A 14,853-nucleotide genomic window follows, 5' to 3' on the forward strand; every position below is an offset into this window, starting at 1 on the left:
ATTTTGATCAGAAGTTGGAAATATTTTTGCCGTCGTACCATCGTCAAAATCACGTTGTCGTCGGAATAAAAGCTCCGCTACGTATCCCATATCAGGTTGCCATTCGTTCGCATTTTCTCGCATTTGTCCCAGTTTTTAATGCGTCCGGGGGAATTTTCTGTAGCGATCAGGCTTTCCCGATACTAGGTCGTTTTCCAAACCGATGGCCTCGCCAATCATCCTTGTCATCATGCTATATGTACGTTGCACGCGGTGATCTGACACGTGCCAGACGCACTATACTAATACGCTGGATAGCAACGCGTTTGTTTCCCTAGGGGTGATTATCAAGTGTCGCGTTCGCATCGGACGCATCAGAAGTAGTCTAAACGCAAACGCAGTGCTATCTGGCTATAATTTATTTATAATTTACAGAAGTTTTTATCTTGCGATATCGGACCTGATCTGAAAAGATAGTCAAAAGTGTCCGGGTTTGAAATGGTAAAGTCCAAGGTCCCAATGTATTCTAACTTAGATCAATGATTCTATGAATGGCAACCCTAATCCCAGATAATGTGACGCGCGAGTCCCATAAGGAGGAACATTATAATATATTGGGTTGGCACCTAAGTGATTGCGGATTTTGTCATTAGGTGGTACTGACAAAATCCGCAATCACTTAGTCGCCAACCCAATATATTATAATATCTCGTATCTGGCCGTGCAATCTCTGTATTCTGCGCGTACGCCCTAGTGTCCCGATGAATGAAATTAATCTCATGGGTAGTCTTGAGAGCCTTGAGATTGAAACAGCTGTAAAATCTACAAGATTCCGGTACTACTGTCGTATCCGATTTAAAGCATCTTCGCACGACGCTAATTGCAAATAACGTCTCGGCATATCTGTTGGCAACTGGCTCGATAAATAATCGTTTACTCTACTGTGCAAGTTCGAACCATCTGTTACGGAATACCCCAATTTTTGAATCATATTATGTTTTAACGCGTTTTGGGTTCCGATTTTTCTTGTAAAATGTGTTCTTCCAACATTTAAACTTTAGTTTTTCGCGGTCAAATTTCATTGGTTTACTGCGCTTCGCACAATTAATCGCGACGTGAATTACTTTCGATCGGAATCTGCACCAACTTATCGTAATTGTTACGTACAAATTTAGAAATTCGTGTAATTTCATTTTAAATTGAACAGAAGCTTTTTGTACATATCTCGGAAATTAAAGCCACGTGGCGGTAGCACGTACAAGAAGAAGTTGCTTGGAATAATGACACGGGCAATATGTTCTAAGCTTGTTGAGATGAGCGAGAAGGCCAAACTACCTCACCCTCTTCCTGTCGTGCACCTACGTTTTATTTTCGACGATTTATTATTTATTATCGCTACGTTTTAACCAGTATACTAATAAACTTATATTTAACTTGTTGCGTCTAGAGTTAAATCAGGGACAAATTGAAAGGGTGTCAAGCCACGAAACCATTCTATGTGCAAATTAATGGTTTCGATCATTATTAATTGAAGAGATTTTCAATACTTTGGTCGAGTCTTGATTAGAACTGTCCAAGTTGTCCTGGAATTCATCACCACCTCGTGAATCCTGCACTGGCCTTACGAATATCTGTAGCTTCGTGAAGATCCAAACGAGGATTTGACCTTGTAACGGTGGATGCAAGTTCGCTGATACTTTTTTATATCTTCCTTTTTAGGTCACTACACGAAGACCATGACGAATTTAGATTCAACGATTCATCTTCACTCGACAATCCAATTGTTGACTTTGAACCATATCGTTAATTATATTATTTCAATAAACATACAGGAGAAATAGTTGTTAATCTTTCGTACGTTTAGCTAGTGTTTTACCACTTACGTTATGAATCAAATAACCGAGTTGATGGGAAAATTTATGTCGGTAGCGGTTTAATTATTCACCTCGGTTTTTTCCATCTTCTTCGTAAATAACCTCTCTTGTAAGAAGATTAGGAGTGTGTATGCAAAATATACGACCGTATCAGCGAAAAAAGAAACGATGCAAAGATTCAGCGATCGTCAAACAAAGAGTCGGAATTTTCCCTAATGTGTTTTTAATTATTAACACGGCGAATTTAAAGAAACTTTGTCGACACGTTCCCAAAGAATTAGGAAGCAAATGATTTCGTATAATGCACGCGATACGTCTGTATATCGTTGTTTATCTTGATAAGTTCGAATGACAAATAGTTGACAAATAGTAATTCCGACGTGATGTCTAAACGTACGTCATAGGAAATTGTTTTCGGAAATTTCAAGAATTAGTAGAACACTTTTTTTAGAACAGTAATTACGTTATTACCGGTGAAGCAGTTTAATTTTGCGATGGAAACGAACGATTTGTCCAATTATTCTTCGATCAATACGAGGATACCGATAAGTCCTCGATATCGTCGAATAACTTTGTCGATGGTTTTGCACATACGAAGTTTATGTCGTATAAATAAAACAGAAAGGTTGGAACTGAAAGGAACCTTTGATCTGAAATTTTTGCCTTATCTCATTTCGTAGAAATTTATCTTGGATAATTGTTAAATTTACTGCAGATAGCGTAGTATCAAGTTATGTTGTTGTTTATCTATAAGGACGACGCTAATTACATAGATATTTGCGTAACTTTCTTTTTTCATATGTTTTGTTTCAATTTCGTAAGGTTAAGTAACATTGTCGTTAATCTCTCTTTTTAAAAACTAAACATTTTTATCGGTTCGGCGAATTTTTGCAATATTTAAATTACAGCGTTTATCGTTAAAGGACGTTTTAAACTAACCGCGCTAAACAGACGTGACACTTTGTGGTAAGAAGAAAAGGAAGAAACTACCGCATTTTTAACGCGTCTAAATCAAAAGTGCGCAAGAATAAAGCGGTAAAACCGCATCGATCGTGGAAAATCATCCAGCTCTGCTTCAATTACGTTACTTATATTGTATAAAATCTTTTCGATAATACGGCTCATCATCGATAAACAATAGAAAATTATCGCGTTACGTTTAGTCATCGAGTAGTTTTCCACGACGAACCAGAGTTTAATTTCGAACTTCGTCCAACAGTTCTGAACCAAAAAACAGTTCTTTATCCCTCTTGAATTCCTATAACGTTATCAAAAACGACCACGACCTCTGGAAGACCATATTTACACTTACAATTCGTGGCAACGTGGACGAGTCAAGTACCAAAGAGCATCGCTCTCGTATCGACGCTGCTAGTGTTACTTTAGTAATTGTTTCTTAATATCGCGTTAATATCAATGTCCTAATTGGATAGGAACGAATTGACAGGAAAAAATACTGTGCATCCTGGATACAGGTAGTGGGTAGTTTTGAAATAGGGAAAATAAAGATGTTGAGAAGATGAAACGCGATGGCGGATCGACCGATGTGTCAGTGCGGGTGGAATTGAATCTTTTTTTGTCTATCGCTCGTACGATTCGCTTCGACAACCTGTTTCGCCCCACCAGGGTCGAATTTACATACACGTCGCAGGTGGCTTTTGCGTTTGTCTGATTTTAGCGCGAATTGTAGTTTCGCGGCAGGCATGTGCAGTGCGTGCAGCTGAAATTACACTCAGTTTCTCCGTCTCTTCACGGTGCACGTTGCGGTTGCTACAAGCGCGCACCCATCGCCTCTTTTCCGCTTTGTTTTTTCCTCCCTTTCTTTTCTTACCTCCCTTTTTCTCCTTTTTACCCTCTGTTTTCTCTATTTTCGCAAGGAAAAAGGAAGAGAGAAATCGTCGTTCGCCGCGAGGATCTCGCGCGTGTGTGTAAGAAAGGAAGAGAGTTCTCCCCTTTGACAACTGTTTCGCTAACTGATTGGCTCAAGACACAAAATCACAGGAGTCGGAGGAAAACAGGATATTTAATGAATCCGTCGGTGAAGTGCAGCGGTAAGTTCGTAAAGGAGTTGTATTTGCGTCTTTTTCTTCTTTTTTGGTGGGAGGAGATACCTTTGCTACTTTCTTCCTCTTTTGCCGCTTTGTCAATGTCAGATTTTCAATCGCGTTTTAATCGAAAATTCTAACGTTTATGAAAATTAATATCGTTAACGTAAAAGTTTAATATTTGTCGATTAAACAATCTGAAATAAACGAAGCGGCACATACCTACGCGGCTGTCGTTGGTTCAGCGACGTTTCAAATTTCGAATTAACCGTAACAGATAATTAAACGAATTCAGAATCGCCGCCCTTGGTATTCGTCAGATCGAAGAATTGCATGATCTTTCCAAATTTTTGCGCATGAAATCTTTACCCAGCTCGAATCTTGTTTGCATATCGGGCGGAAAATCGACCGAGGACCGCGACGTAACTCGTGCCGCACATTCACGCTTCAGTGAAAAACTAGTAAAAGAATTTAATTTTGGAAATATGAAAATGTGGGAACGGTGTCGTAAACGTTGTACAGAAAAGTTAGCGAGGAATTAACACATGAATAATGTTTTTCCTTCCGTTTATCACATTTGTCATGAACCAGACTGAAAAGCGAAGAAATCACGTATTGCGTGCGACACGAATTATTTCAAAAGTCACGTAAAACCGTAGCTTTCTCGCTTTTGTTGGATTTGATTTCAGACGTCTGCCCGAATAAACACACGAAGCGTTGCTTTTACACCAAAGATCGTATCGCGGATCGAAGCACGAGTAGTAAATACCTTGTTATTGCTATCCCAAGATTGTAGTAATTATCGTAATTTTTAAAAAAGTAGACTATATGGATTATATTTAAATTTCAAATGATCAATCAGCCAATTCAACCGATTCAATGACATATTTACTTTTATACGTATTAATTCTCAAACCTGTTTCGATTACCGTTCATCAATTAACTCGTGTAACTACTTTACGCAATCACTCGATCCTGGAATTTAATATCGATGCTATAATAAAATAAACAAAGAAACGATTGCGAAAACACAATGGCATCGGAAAACCATAAACTTCGTTCACCTTCTACGTATTATCGGAAATACTATTTCGTAGAGGGATCTCATACAAGTCCGATGATCTCAAGCGCTTTTACTCCAACGCCTTTACTCTTTCTTTTTCGGTATATTTCTTTCCTCTACCGATATTTTACTCGAATATCATATAAATAATATAAAAACTTAACCGAAAGTGTACGAACTCGTATCTGCCAATGTTATCCCAACGTTGCTCGAACGTCGTTCCATCGCAATACCTTACGTTTGATTTACACGTTTGCCGACATTTTTCGTTAGATTGTTTAATCGTTTAGAGTTTAACGTAATTTTTTGCGAAAGCGTCACGGTCGTGTCGCTTCAAAATATACTATACACTGCTCGAGAAAAGTTCCGCGAGAGGAATATTGGATATTTCTGACAGACTCGACACGATCATAAAGATAAGCACACGTATTGGCCAAAAGTGTCATATACGCAAATAAAACGATATAACAACGCGTGACGGTGAGCGATAGGGAACAATACCTCCCTTGCCTCTGTGTCGCACCGCGAAACTTCTTTGCAGCAGCGCGCTGTACATACCTGTGATTACAATATTCAAATATTATTATCTGATCGATTACCTGACAATAATTATTGCGATTACGAAACTGAAGCAGCACGTATATGTATATACCGATAACTAGGTGATAATCATTTGCATATGATAAATGTCCCAGCAATAGAAGGATAGTAGGTTTATTAATATTTATTTTCATAGAACACGACGCTACTTCCCCTTGCGGTATCACGGAATTTTCCTTCATTATCGAATGCATCTAACAGATTTACGGTTTCCCAATGCTCTGTACGTAGCTATGTATATTTGCTTCGTGACAACCAGATGGAATACTCGAGTTGCATGTTTATAGCGTTTAATTACACGACGTTAAAAAATGAAACTGAAAAACGAATTGCTGGTTAATCGTTCGCCAACAACGTTTATTTGGCTCTGTCGACACGAAAGACGAAATGGGAATAAATATCTTATTGCGACTGCTACTTGGGAAATGCTCGTTCAAACGACCGGTTTTTCATTCTATATGTAACATGTTAGCAAATAATTTTCATAAACAAGTACGAACGATAGACCGACACACGTACCCTGGACGAATCGTTACGGAAATATTTTTCGAAATTTCCTGATAATTAATCTGCATCCCGTATGCAGTTCGTATCACACGTGTATCGTAAAAGTACGTGCCGATTTCTTTTCGAGACGAACACGACGAACGTGTTAAATCGATCTTTTGATTTTTATACCACGTGTACTCTCACTTTCACAGAATATAAGAAACGCGTTAGATTTGAAAACATTAAGAAATATACGTGTTTAGATCGACGGAGAATTTTTAATTCGATTTATATCAAATAGATTATAATTGTTTCGTAGGCAGCGTGGAAAACAGAAGTCCCTAACGATAATTCATAATATGTTAATATACGTGACGCGAGATTATTTTTATATCTTTACATTTTTATATCTACTTTCAGGGGCATGTCAATCATAATTAAAATTGCTTATTCACGTAATTAATATGGTTCATTGTTCTTCCATTCAATGCCGTGAAACAAGATGTTAAATGTCATAACTATGTAGATATTCCATCAAATGAAAACATTTATTCGTTCCTTTCTCGGTTGATAAACTCTATTTACTATCGCGCCACATTTTTTAAACGTGATATAGCACATAAAAATTGCTGCTTCGAAGAGTATTTCCCAATATCCTAATTAATCCTAATTAATTTACAGTATACCAAAATACTGTATAAGTACTAATATAAATAATTATTAATGTAATGCCAATATAAATACTAAAATATCCTACAACATGTTTTGATTTTACACAATAAACGTACATTTGCAAGATGATAAAAATAAAAGTAAAATAAATTATAAAAGAAGAAACGAATGAATAAGAAATATAAAAATACGATCTATGTTTGCGCGGACGTGTAATACACACGCAATACAATATACAAGAATTTGGAAAATTTCAAACGCTATGTGTTTATACATTTTTTCTACAGATATATGGAATTAACGAGCTACCATCTGTGTAAACAAGTATTCTACTTGAATTATTGTTGTATATACTAATTCTTCAGTTAGATCTTCTCGGTCATCATCTCACCATTAAATCTAGTCATTGTCAAACGTATTACAGCGTCATAGTGATCGATTCTACGTTTTACTAAATGCTATCAGCTGCGAGTTGCTTGCATTTTCTTTTCCTATTCGAATAAATGTTACTTTTATATGATATGATTCTATCGTACTTTAATTGCGTTCGCAAATATTTTTTGTCAAACTTTTCACAATTGATACCGATCGCTATAAATCGTAATTTATAATAAAGTGACGAGTGAAATATCTTTAGTGAAAATCCGTCGCTCGTTGACGATAATTCGATTATTGCGATAATAAAAATAACTTATTGCCAGCCTGTAACGTAAACGTTTACATAAATCGTGTTTAACAAGGACAAATACCGTGAAATTAAAGTAAATAAGTACTGATTAAATATCATAAAATGAAACTAACGTCAAATTTATAAATGGTCAAACTCTGTGTTTGTAAACGTTCGTTTACAGAAAGAATACAATCCTAAGCAATCTTTCTTTTTTATCTTCCAATTACTAACTTCAATCGTTAATAGTAACGATTTATTTTGTTAAACGTATTACGTGAATGATGGTGTTTAAACGATTCTTCGATATGCTTTCAATGTTTAGCTACAAGTATTTGCGATGTATGTTACTTTGTTGTTTTACAACGTTGATATAATAATATACAAAACTTATTGTAAAGGATCAATAATCGTGTACTATGTGTCTTGTTATAGGTGAAGACGCAAAGTCTGAGGAGTCTGGTCCCGTAGATTTCGAACGAGCAATAACTAATGCCGGTAAGCATATATCGATGTTTTTATTCCTCGCTCTCGCTTAAAACGACGTCTTATTTCATTCAAAATCATTTCATTCGATTCAAATTTAAAATTCAAAAAGAGAAACGCGTAAAAATTCCAAATGACCTAATAGCTTATTTTTCCTTTTATCTTTCAAAACTGTTAAATCCTGAACGATGCATATACATAATTACCGAAACAATTATACAAATTACAAAATAAGGAAATAAACGTTCCAAGAGCTTCGAGCTGTTCGTATTCTCAAACAATTTCTATTTTCTTTTCCTTTCGTAACATCTATGAAATAAACGAACAAAACGATGTTCCTCGATGTAACATCGAAACGAGCATCTTTTCTAAGGAAAAAGAAAAGCAAACGGTCAGAGATACGATATATATATAGAGAAAGAGGGAGATAGAAATCCGACTTAGAATTGAATCCAATCGAATGGTTTTCCTTGGAATCTTTGATCGATCGAACGACGTCTGGCACTCATCCATGTACACGCAAAACTTTTCGACAGGCTATGGAAAATTCAACTACTTGTTGCTGTTGGCCGTGTTGCCCGCTAGTTTCTCCAGTATTTTCTCGTCATCGGCGATGTCGTACGTGTTACCATCGGCCGAGTGCGACTTGAGGCTCACCATGTTCGACAAGGGTCTACTCAACTCGATGACGTTCGCAGGTGGTATATTCATTTATTGGCGTAATCACGTAACCGCGACTGTAATTACAGGTTGAGCTTAAGACACAGAGAATCAAAGCGCGCATTTGGTACGCTTCGAGTTTCTGGTTAGAACACACATGGTGTACGCTACGGACTCGTTAGGGAATGTATTTGTACGAGTACGGACATGGTAATTAAATGACACACTCTTGTACTTCATCGTGCATTGGTTACGTGGTTCGCGTGGGCAACGATCTCGAGTGACGATTTTCGAGCGACGAGAAATCGCGTTCGAGATCGGCGAGCGATCGTTCGACTCGTAATTTAAAATTGCTTCCGTCTTTATTTCTACTGTAACGTAATTTAGATTGTCGATTGTTTGCCAGGTAAGAGAGCAAGACTTTGAAAAGGTCTCTTTATCGGGTTTCAGATGTTGGGAATTTTTTTAAGAAAAAGAGAGTGGATTATTTTATCACCTGTTTAAGATTATCGCAAACTAGTAGCTTAATCAGAAACGAAGAGATACTTTACGAGTTTCTAATTTTTTATCTCTATTATACATCCGAACGTAATATTTTCCAGTAACGGAATTTTCCGTTTAAAATATGTTCATATCTTAATAGTGTTCATACGCGGAGTGTACTCTTTCCTTTATTCGACCGAGCGAATTCTGATTATAAAAATTTCGTACGAAACTAACGACAAGATTAAAGAACTCAAAAGATGTAAGTGCAATAGAAATGGCAAAAGTACATGGTGTTGGAAAAGCCACCGCAGTCACAGACATCGAAAAACAAAAACATGATGTAAAGCACATGGATCCCTGTGACAACTGGCAACGGTAGAAAAACCGTAAATATACTGATGCAATGAAATGATTTCATTGCGATAAAAACGATAATAACGATGACTTTATACAAATGGAAACAACAAACAAAAGTGGTAAAAAAGAGATTCCTTCTCGTACCGAAGCATTCGTGACGTTCGAAAAAGAACGATTGGATGATTCGAAATGGAAAAAGAACGTAACTCTATGCAATTTCTTGCAATTATGACTTAGCAACTAAAAAGATATTGGATCCATAAGAAACTATCAAGAAACTATCAATTAATCTTAAACTGTATTTGAATAAATGAAATTTCATATTCAGAAAAGTGATTGTTCTATTATCCGGAAATTTTATTATCGAAACAGTTTTCTTTTCATATTATTTCGGATAAGGAAGGCTGTATAATTTATACCAAAGGAATCGAGTGGCATAAGACGCAGTATTCTGAGAAAATAAACTTTTTGGCAGCTTATCGTTTCTTTATTGTATTAATTAATAACTCGTTGATAATGCCACGCACAACATCACCTATAATAAAACTCTCTAACGGAGAAGCTTGATATCAGTATACTGCGAAGAACTTGATATTATGACAACAATAGGAACAGGTAAAAAAGATATGAGAATTTATGGAAACGGAAAGTCCCACGGAAAGATCAATGTTTATATCAAACATAACCAATATGATTTACAATGCGTAATATCTGCATCCGTATTTCTGGAACAATTCCAATAGCTTTTGTTTAGAACGATATCTTTCACCGGGAAACTTCATCCTTCGTTTCTGATTCATTTTCGAATAAGAAGATTATTCACTTTTATTGTATCACGATTTACATCAAAATTTGTATCGAATTATATTAATTTTACTTTCGTCATAATAAGTAACTTTAGGATTTAATCGATCATGTATATACATTTTATTCCTATAGGGAATCATTTGTTAGATATATGCTTATGTATATTCTTTGAAAGTCAATTTCGAAATTCTTTTCTTTTTCTTTTTACCTATCCGTTCAAATTACTGTAAATATAATGAATAAACATAATATGATTCATATCGATAAAGTACGTATCATACAATCAACCGAGAAATCTAACTTCCCAACTATCGTTGAAAATTTGGCTGGTTTCAGGTATGATCAGCACCTCATTTTTCTGGGGATTTATGACCGATACATTTGGTCGTAAGAAGATAATGTTTTACGGTTACATGGTCGCCGGAATCATGAGTTTGACGGCTTGTTTCTCGCATACTTCGTGGCTTTTAATTTTGTTCAAGTTTCTCGATGGCGTAATGTAAGTTGATACAACCATCATTGCAATGAAAATATTAATGCTTCGATCGCTACGATTCGTATCTATCTTTACGTTAACGTGCTGCACGATTTATCGATCGTGCAACTGACGAATGAAAACGAACCGCGTAGCTTAATACAGAATTACAAATCTACCGTGCCATTGGCGATTCGTATGGCAGCTAAAATTGATTCTTTCAAAAAATATCAAATTTCGATAATAATCTTTTCACGCTTGCAGCATGTCCGGCCCGTATGCCGCTCTGATGTCTTATTTGGCAGAAGTGCACAATGATGCGCAGCGATCTCGAACCTACATGTGGCTAGGGGTGTTTTTCTCGCTTGGAAATATTTCTCTACCATGTGAGTACCCTTTAATCGCGATATCCTGCTCTCATATTCTTCTAACGTGTTTACATAGCTTTGGAAATTATTCCTTTTGACCATCGAAGCGATTCATTAAGGGAAAATTACGATACGTTCATATAGCGATGTTTTCCTAATCTCTGTATCGATTGAAACTAAAAGGAAGAGCAATTAACGAATAGACAACACCGAATGTCTATAAGATAGAAGAAAATTCTATGTGTCGACTGGGATAAACTTTTTAATGTCTTTAATATAGATCTTCGATTTCATTTCTTATTTTACTTTACGTTCATCCGCACAAAACGGGGGAAATATTTGGTTTCAGGCATCGCCTGGTTAATTATACCGCAAAAATGGACCATTAACGTTTGGACCAGGGTCATAAAGATCAGTTCATGGCGTGTGTTCTTGGCGATTTGTTCGTTGCCAGAGTTTCTTGCCTGCTTAGCGTTCTTCGCATTCCCCGAGAGCCCGCGTTTTCTTTTGTTGAAAGGCAGGAGAGAAGAGGCTCTTGAAGTTTTCAGGAAGATATACTCGGTGAACACCGGCAAGAATCCAGACACGTATCCAGTAAGCAACGTTCGATATTTCAGTGTTTTCCACGAAAAATTGCAAATTGCATTTCGACGCGATCCAATTACACTTATTATATTTCCACTCATGCTCGCTCTTTGCATAACATTAACGTGACCATTCATTCGTTCATTTTCGATACCAAGTCCAATTCGAAGTGACCTTCGTTTTCAGATAAAAGATATCGATGACGAGCATTCCGTTGAGCTGGCGAGTAACAGTAAGATAAAGGACAAGTTACGTTCCTGCTGGCAACAGATCAAACCACTCTTTCTATCGCCAAACATTTTCAAGCTGATCGCAATCGGCATGATTCAACTGGGTGCCACGATAGGGTAAGTTAGGTCAACTGAACTTTGAATTCTTCGCATCATGTCGAATATATTTCAAGAGTCAACGTTCGTGAGTGACTTTAATCATAGGAGAAACAAAGAACGTTGACCAATGAGGAAATTTCAATTTATAGATCGAATTCGATTAGACTATGGATGCCACAATTATTCACAATGATGGAACAATTCAAGAATGACTATTCGAAATACGAATATTCGAGCTCGCAGCCGCGCTTCTGTTACATGTTAGGTCAACAAGGAGCCAATCATAGTTTCTCAACGAGTTTTGTAAACGAAACTCTAAATGCTGCCCACACATGCGTACCGGTATTACGTTATTTACATACAAATACAATAAATCATTCCTTGTTTACACACATTTCTTTGTTTTTTACATTGCGATGGTGTAGATTAAGGTAGTGCGATATACATCGTTGCTTGTTACGCGTACTCACGAAGGATTTATTAATTCTCTCTTTTGGTTTTTCTTTGTATACGTTGAAGATTTCAATAACTTTTTACGCGTGCTTCGTTTCAGGTGGAATTGAACTCAAAAGTGTTCATTAATTCTATCGTGATTGCGGTTACCGGTGTAATAGGATATACTTTGGCAGGCACGCTCATTACTGTAGTAGGAAAAAAGAAACTTATAGGTGAGATATCTACGGTGGACATAAACTTTGTACAGGAACGTACAAGAAAATATTGATCTTCGTAATAATTTCTAATTTCTATTTGTTGCAGCAACTTGTTTCGTTGTAGCAGCTGCTTGTTGTGGCTCGCTTTACTGGGCTGAAGACACTAACAGTATTCTTGGTTTGTGTTCAGTTTTCGTAGCCATGTCGAGCATAGGTGGTGCCTGTGTCATAAACGTTATCGTCGATAATTTCCCTACGTGTTTAAGGTACAAAGATATATAATTTTGTAGCAATGTATTTATTATACGTCTCAAGTATCTCATCGATTATTTCATACTTTTCTTCAGGACTATGGCAGTTAGTCTAACCATGATGGTAGGCAGAATTGGGGCGGTCATAGGCAACTTACTGTTTCCAGTGCTGTTTGACTTGTCCTGCTTGGGTCCCTTCGTTATGATTGGCTCTGCCTCTCTAGGTAAAATCACCTAAATCCTTTGGTATATGAATAATAAAATGATATTCTTACGAGATAATATTCTTATATGTACATTGCACACAAATTTAATTTTTTAGTATCGGCATTACTAGTGACCATCCTCCCACGTAAAAAATCGCAGAAGAATAAGCCAAAGCAGATTGCCTGACGAAAATGTGTATGGTTAAAATGTAATCAGCTAATAGTAGCTGAAAGAATCGCTTGTAAATACACACCCTGTATCTGGTCGTTGGTCGATTATAATTTTCGGTGCATGATTTTTCATCATGTAAATATGTAAATACAATACAATTACACTCGTGTAGCATAAGGTATTTTCATCACTTTATACGTATGCGTGTAATCCAAACACTTCGCAAGACAAATGCATGGCCTGAGTGTCGTTTTTAATAAACATCATGATTGCATGGCGTAACATAATTTTACAACACCCCTTATCCTCGAGATTTAATAACCTCGCCCGTCAGTGAATCATTAAATAATACATTAACTCGCAATTAATGTCGTTAATTCGCAAAATAATTATTGAATATCGTAAAATTCAGAGGCGATGTAACGAAAAGAAGCAATATTGCTATGTAATAAATCTTCGCTGTTACTATTTTAAAGAACGTAATAGCTCGTTTTCCTCTGAATTTACTTTCTTAATTCTTATTATCTTAGTATTAACAGTCATAAGTGTCCTACGCAATTGGAAAAACTACATCTTTAAAATCAGAGATTTACTAACAGTCAGTTCGATCTTCTAATCGCATAAAAGATAGTTAGAAAATTATTTTCAATTCAAAAAATTTTTTAACACGTTCAAAATATAAAAAGTGGTTTGAATAGAATTTTGCTTACTTACTACTTAAGTATTAATTACGTTAATATTATTGGTTAAAAATGTATCTCAGGTACTAAATAAATTGTAGAATACTAAATAAATATTACCAATTACCCGGAAAAAGAAAAAAGTTGACGCATAAATACGTTTGCGTGTGTTAAAATAAATCAAACGTTACCAAATATCCATGAAAAACTTTCAGATTCATCGTCTGTGACATCCCCCTAATGTTTCGAAGTTTCCCTAGCGATCAAACAATAATCTGCACAAGAAGAGAACAAATCTTAAATGTAAAATAAATATATGAAAAGAACAAATTATTTAGAGATGAAACGATGATTAAGGTTAAATTGCGTTTCGGAAGTTCATTATACGAGCTACCGATTATCGGTAATTGCCGGTAAAATGTGGCAATCAAAAAGATCAAAAGAAAAAAAAAAATAATAGATGATAGTAAATTATTGCGTAAAACGCGTGCGTTAATAAACAAAATTAAGACTAATATGCGTTTGAACGATGAATAAATATAAAGGTATAAATTACTACGTACTGCGAAGTAATACTAAACACGTCTTACTGTTATGATCACAACACTAGAATGGCCATCATGCCGCAGTTTGCTCGACGATACAAATATATATAGTACGTATGTACGATTTCAGAAAAGTTGTTTCTTTCTATTAAATAAGCAAACATATATTCAGTGGTTATTATATTTAATTACCTTCGCTGTGTTTCTGTGATTTCTCCAGAAATTAAAATTACTGAATTTACTAACGACGTATCTACAAACTATCGAAAAATATTTATAAAGAAACGATTTTGCATGCGCACATAAACATTAAAATAGTGTATGCGCAAATTATTCCATCTCTTGCAATTTGCAATCAATTGGACGCATCTGTTTCGAAAACTTCCGGCTTCAACGCAATTCTT

At 36.0% G+C, this 14,853-nt stretch overlaps 1 protein-coding gene and 1 long non-coding RNA gene across 4 annotated transcripts; one reads left to right on the plus strand and one right to left on the minus strand.

The window, feature by feature from the left end:
* Positions 1–3,286: 3,286 nt before the first annotated feature.
* On the plus strand, positions 3,287–13,522 carry LOC132914257 (synaptic vesicle glycoprotein 2B-like). 3 transcript variants are annotated; one of them, XM_060973212.1, is made up of 12 exons: positions 3,287–3,904; positions 7,825–7,887; positions 8,412–8,573; positions 10,522–10,684; positions 10,925–11,046; positions 11,378–11,622; positions 11,800–11,960; positions 12,092–12,284; positions 12,496–12,610; positions 12,702–12,861; positions 12,943–13,070; positions 13,169–13,522. In XM_060973212.1, the coding sequence occupies exons 1-12, from the start codon at positions 3,880–3,882 to the stop codon at positions 13,237–13,239; spliced, it is 1,608 nt and encodes a 535-aa protein (XP_060829195.1). In that variant the 5' UTR covers positions 3,287–3,879; the 3' UTR covers positions 13,240–13,522. The 3 variants fall into 3 exon arrangements, with proteins under 3 accessions (XP_060829195.1, XP_060829193.1, XP_060829196.1); XM_060973210.1 differs by lacking the exon at positions 3,287–3,904 and adding an exon at positions 7,175–7,731; XM_060973213.1 differs by lacking the exons at positions 3,287–3,904; positions 7,825–7,887; positions 8,412–8,573 and adding an exon at positions 8,581–8,745.
* LOC132914283 (uncharacterized) lies at positions 12,669–14,819 on the minus strand. The gene is made up of 4 exons (XR_009659549.1): positions 14,468–14,819; positions 14,096–14,179; positions 12,933–13,087; positions 12,669–12,848 (listed from the first exon to the last, which is right to left on the minus strand). It is a non-coding gene; the product is annotated as an uncharacterized LOC132914283 (long non-coding RNA).
* Between the last annotated feature and the right edge of the window lie 34 nt (positions 14,820–14,853).

The sequence above is a fragment of the Bombus pascuorum genome, chromosome 14, assembly GCF_905332965.1.
Source record: "Bombus pascuorum chromosome 14, iyBomPasc1.1, whole genome shotgun sequence".
Classification (NCBI taxonomy): Eukaryota; Metazoa; Arthropoda; class Insecta; order Hymenoptera; family Apidae; genus Bombus; species Bombus pascuorum.

Coding starts and splice junctions, on each gene's coding strand:
- LOC132914257 (XM_060973210.1), top strand. CDS start 7,671: ATGATGGTGTTTAAACGATTCTTCGATATGCTTTCAATGTTTAGCTAC. Junction 12,611..12,701: donor AGGAAAAAAGAAACTTATAG/GTGAGATATCTA, acceptor TATTTGTTGCAG/CAACTTGTTTCGTTGTAGCA. Junction 13,071..13,168: donor GATTGGCTCTGCCTCTCTAG/GTAAAATCACCT, acceptor TTAATTTTTTAG/TATCGGCATTACTAGTGACC.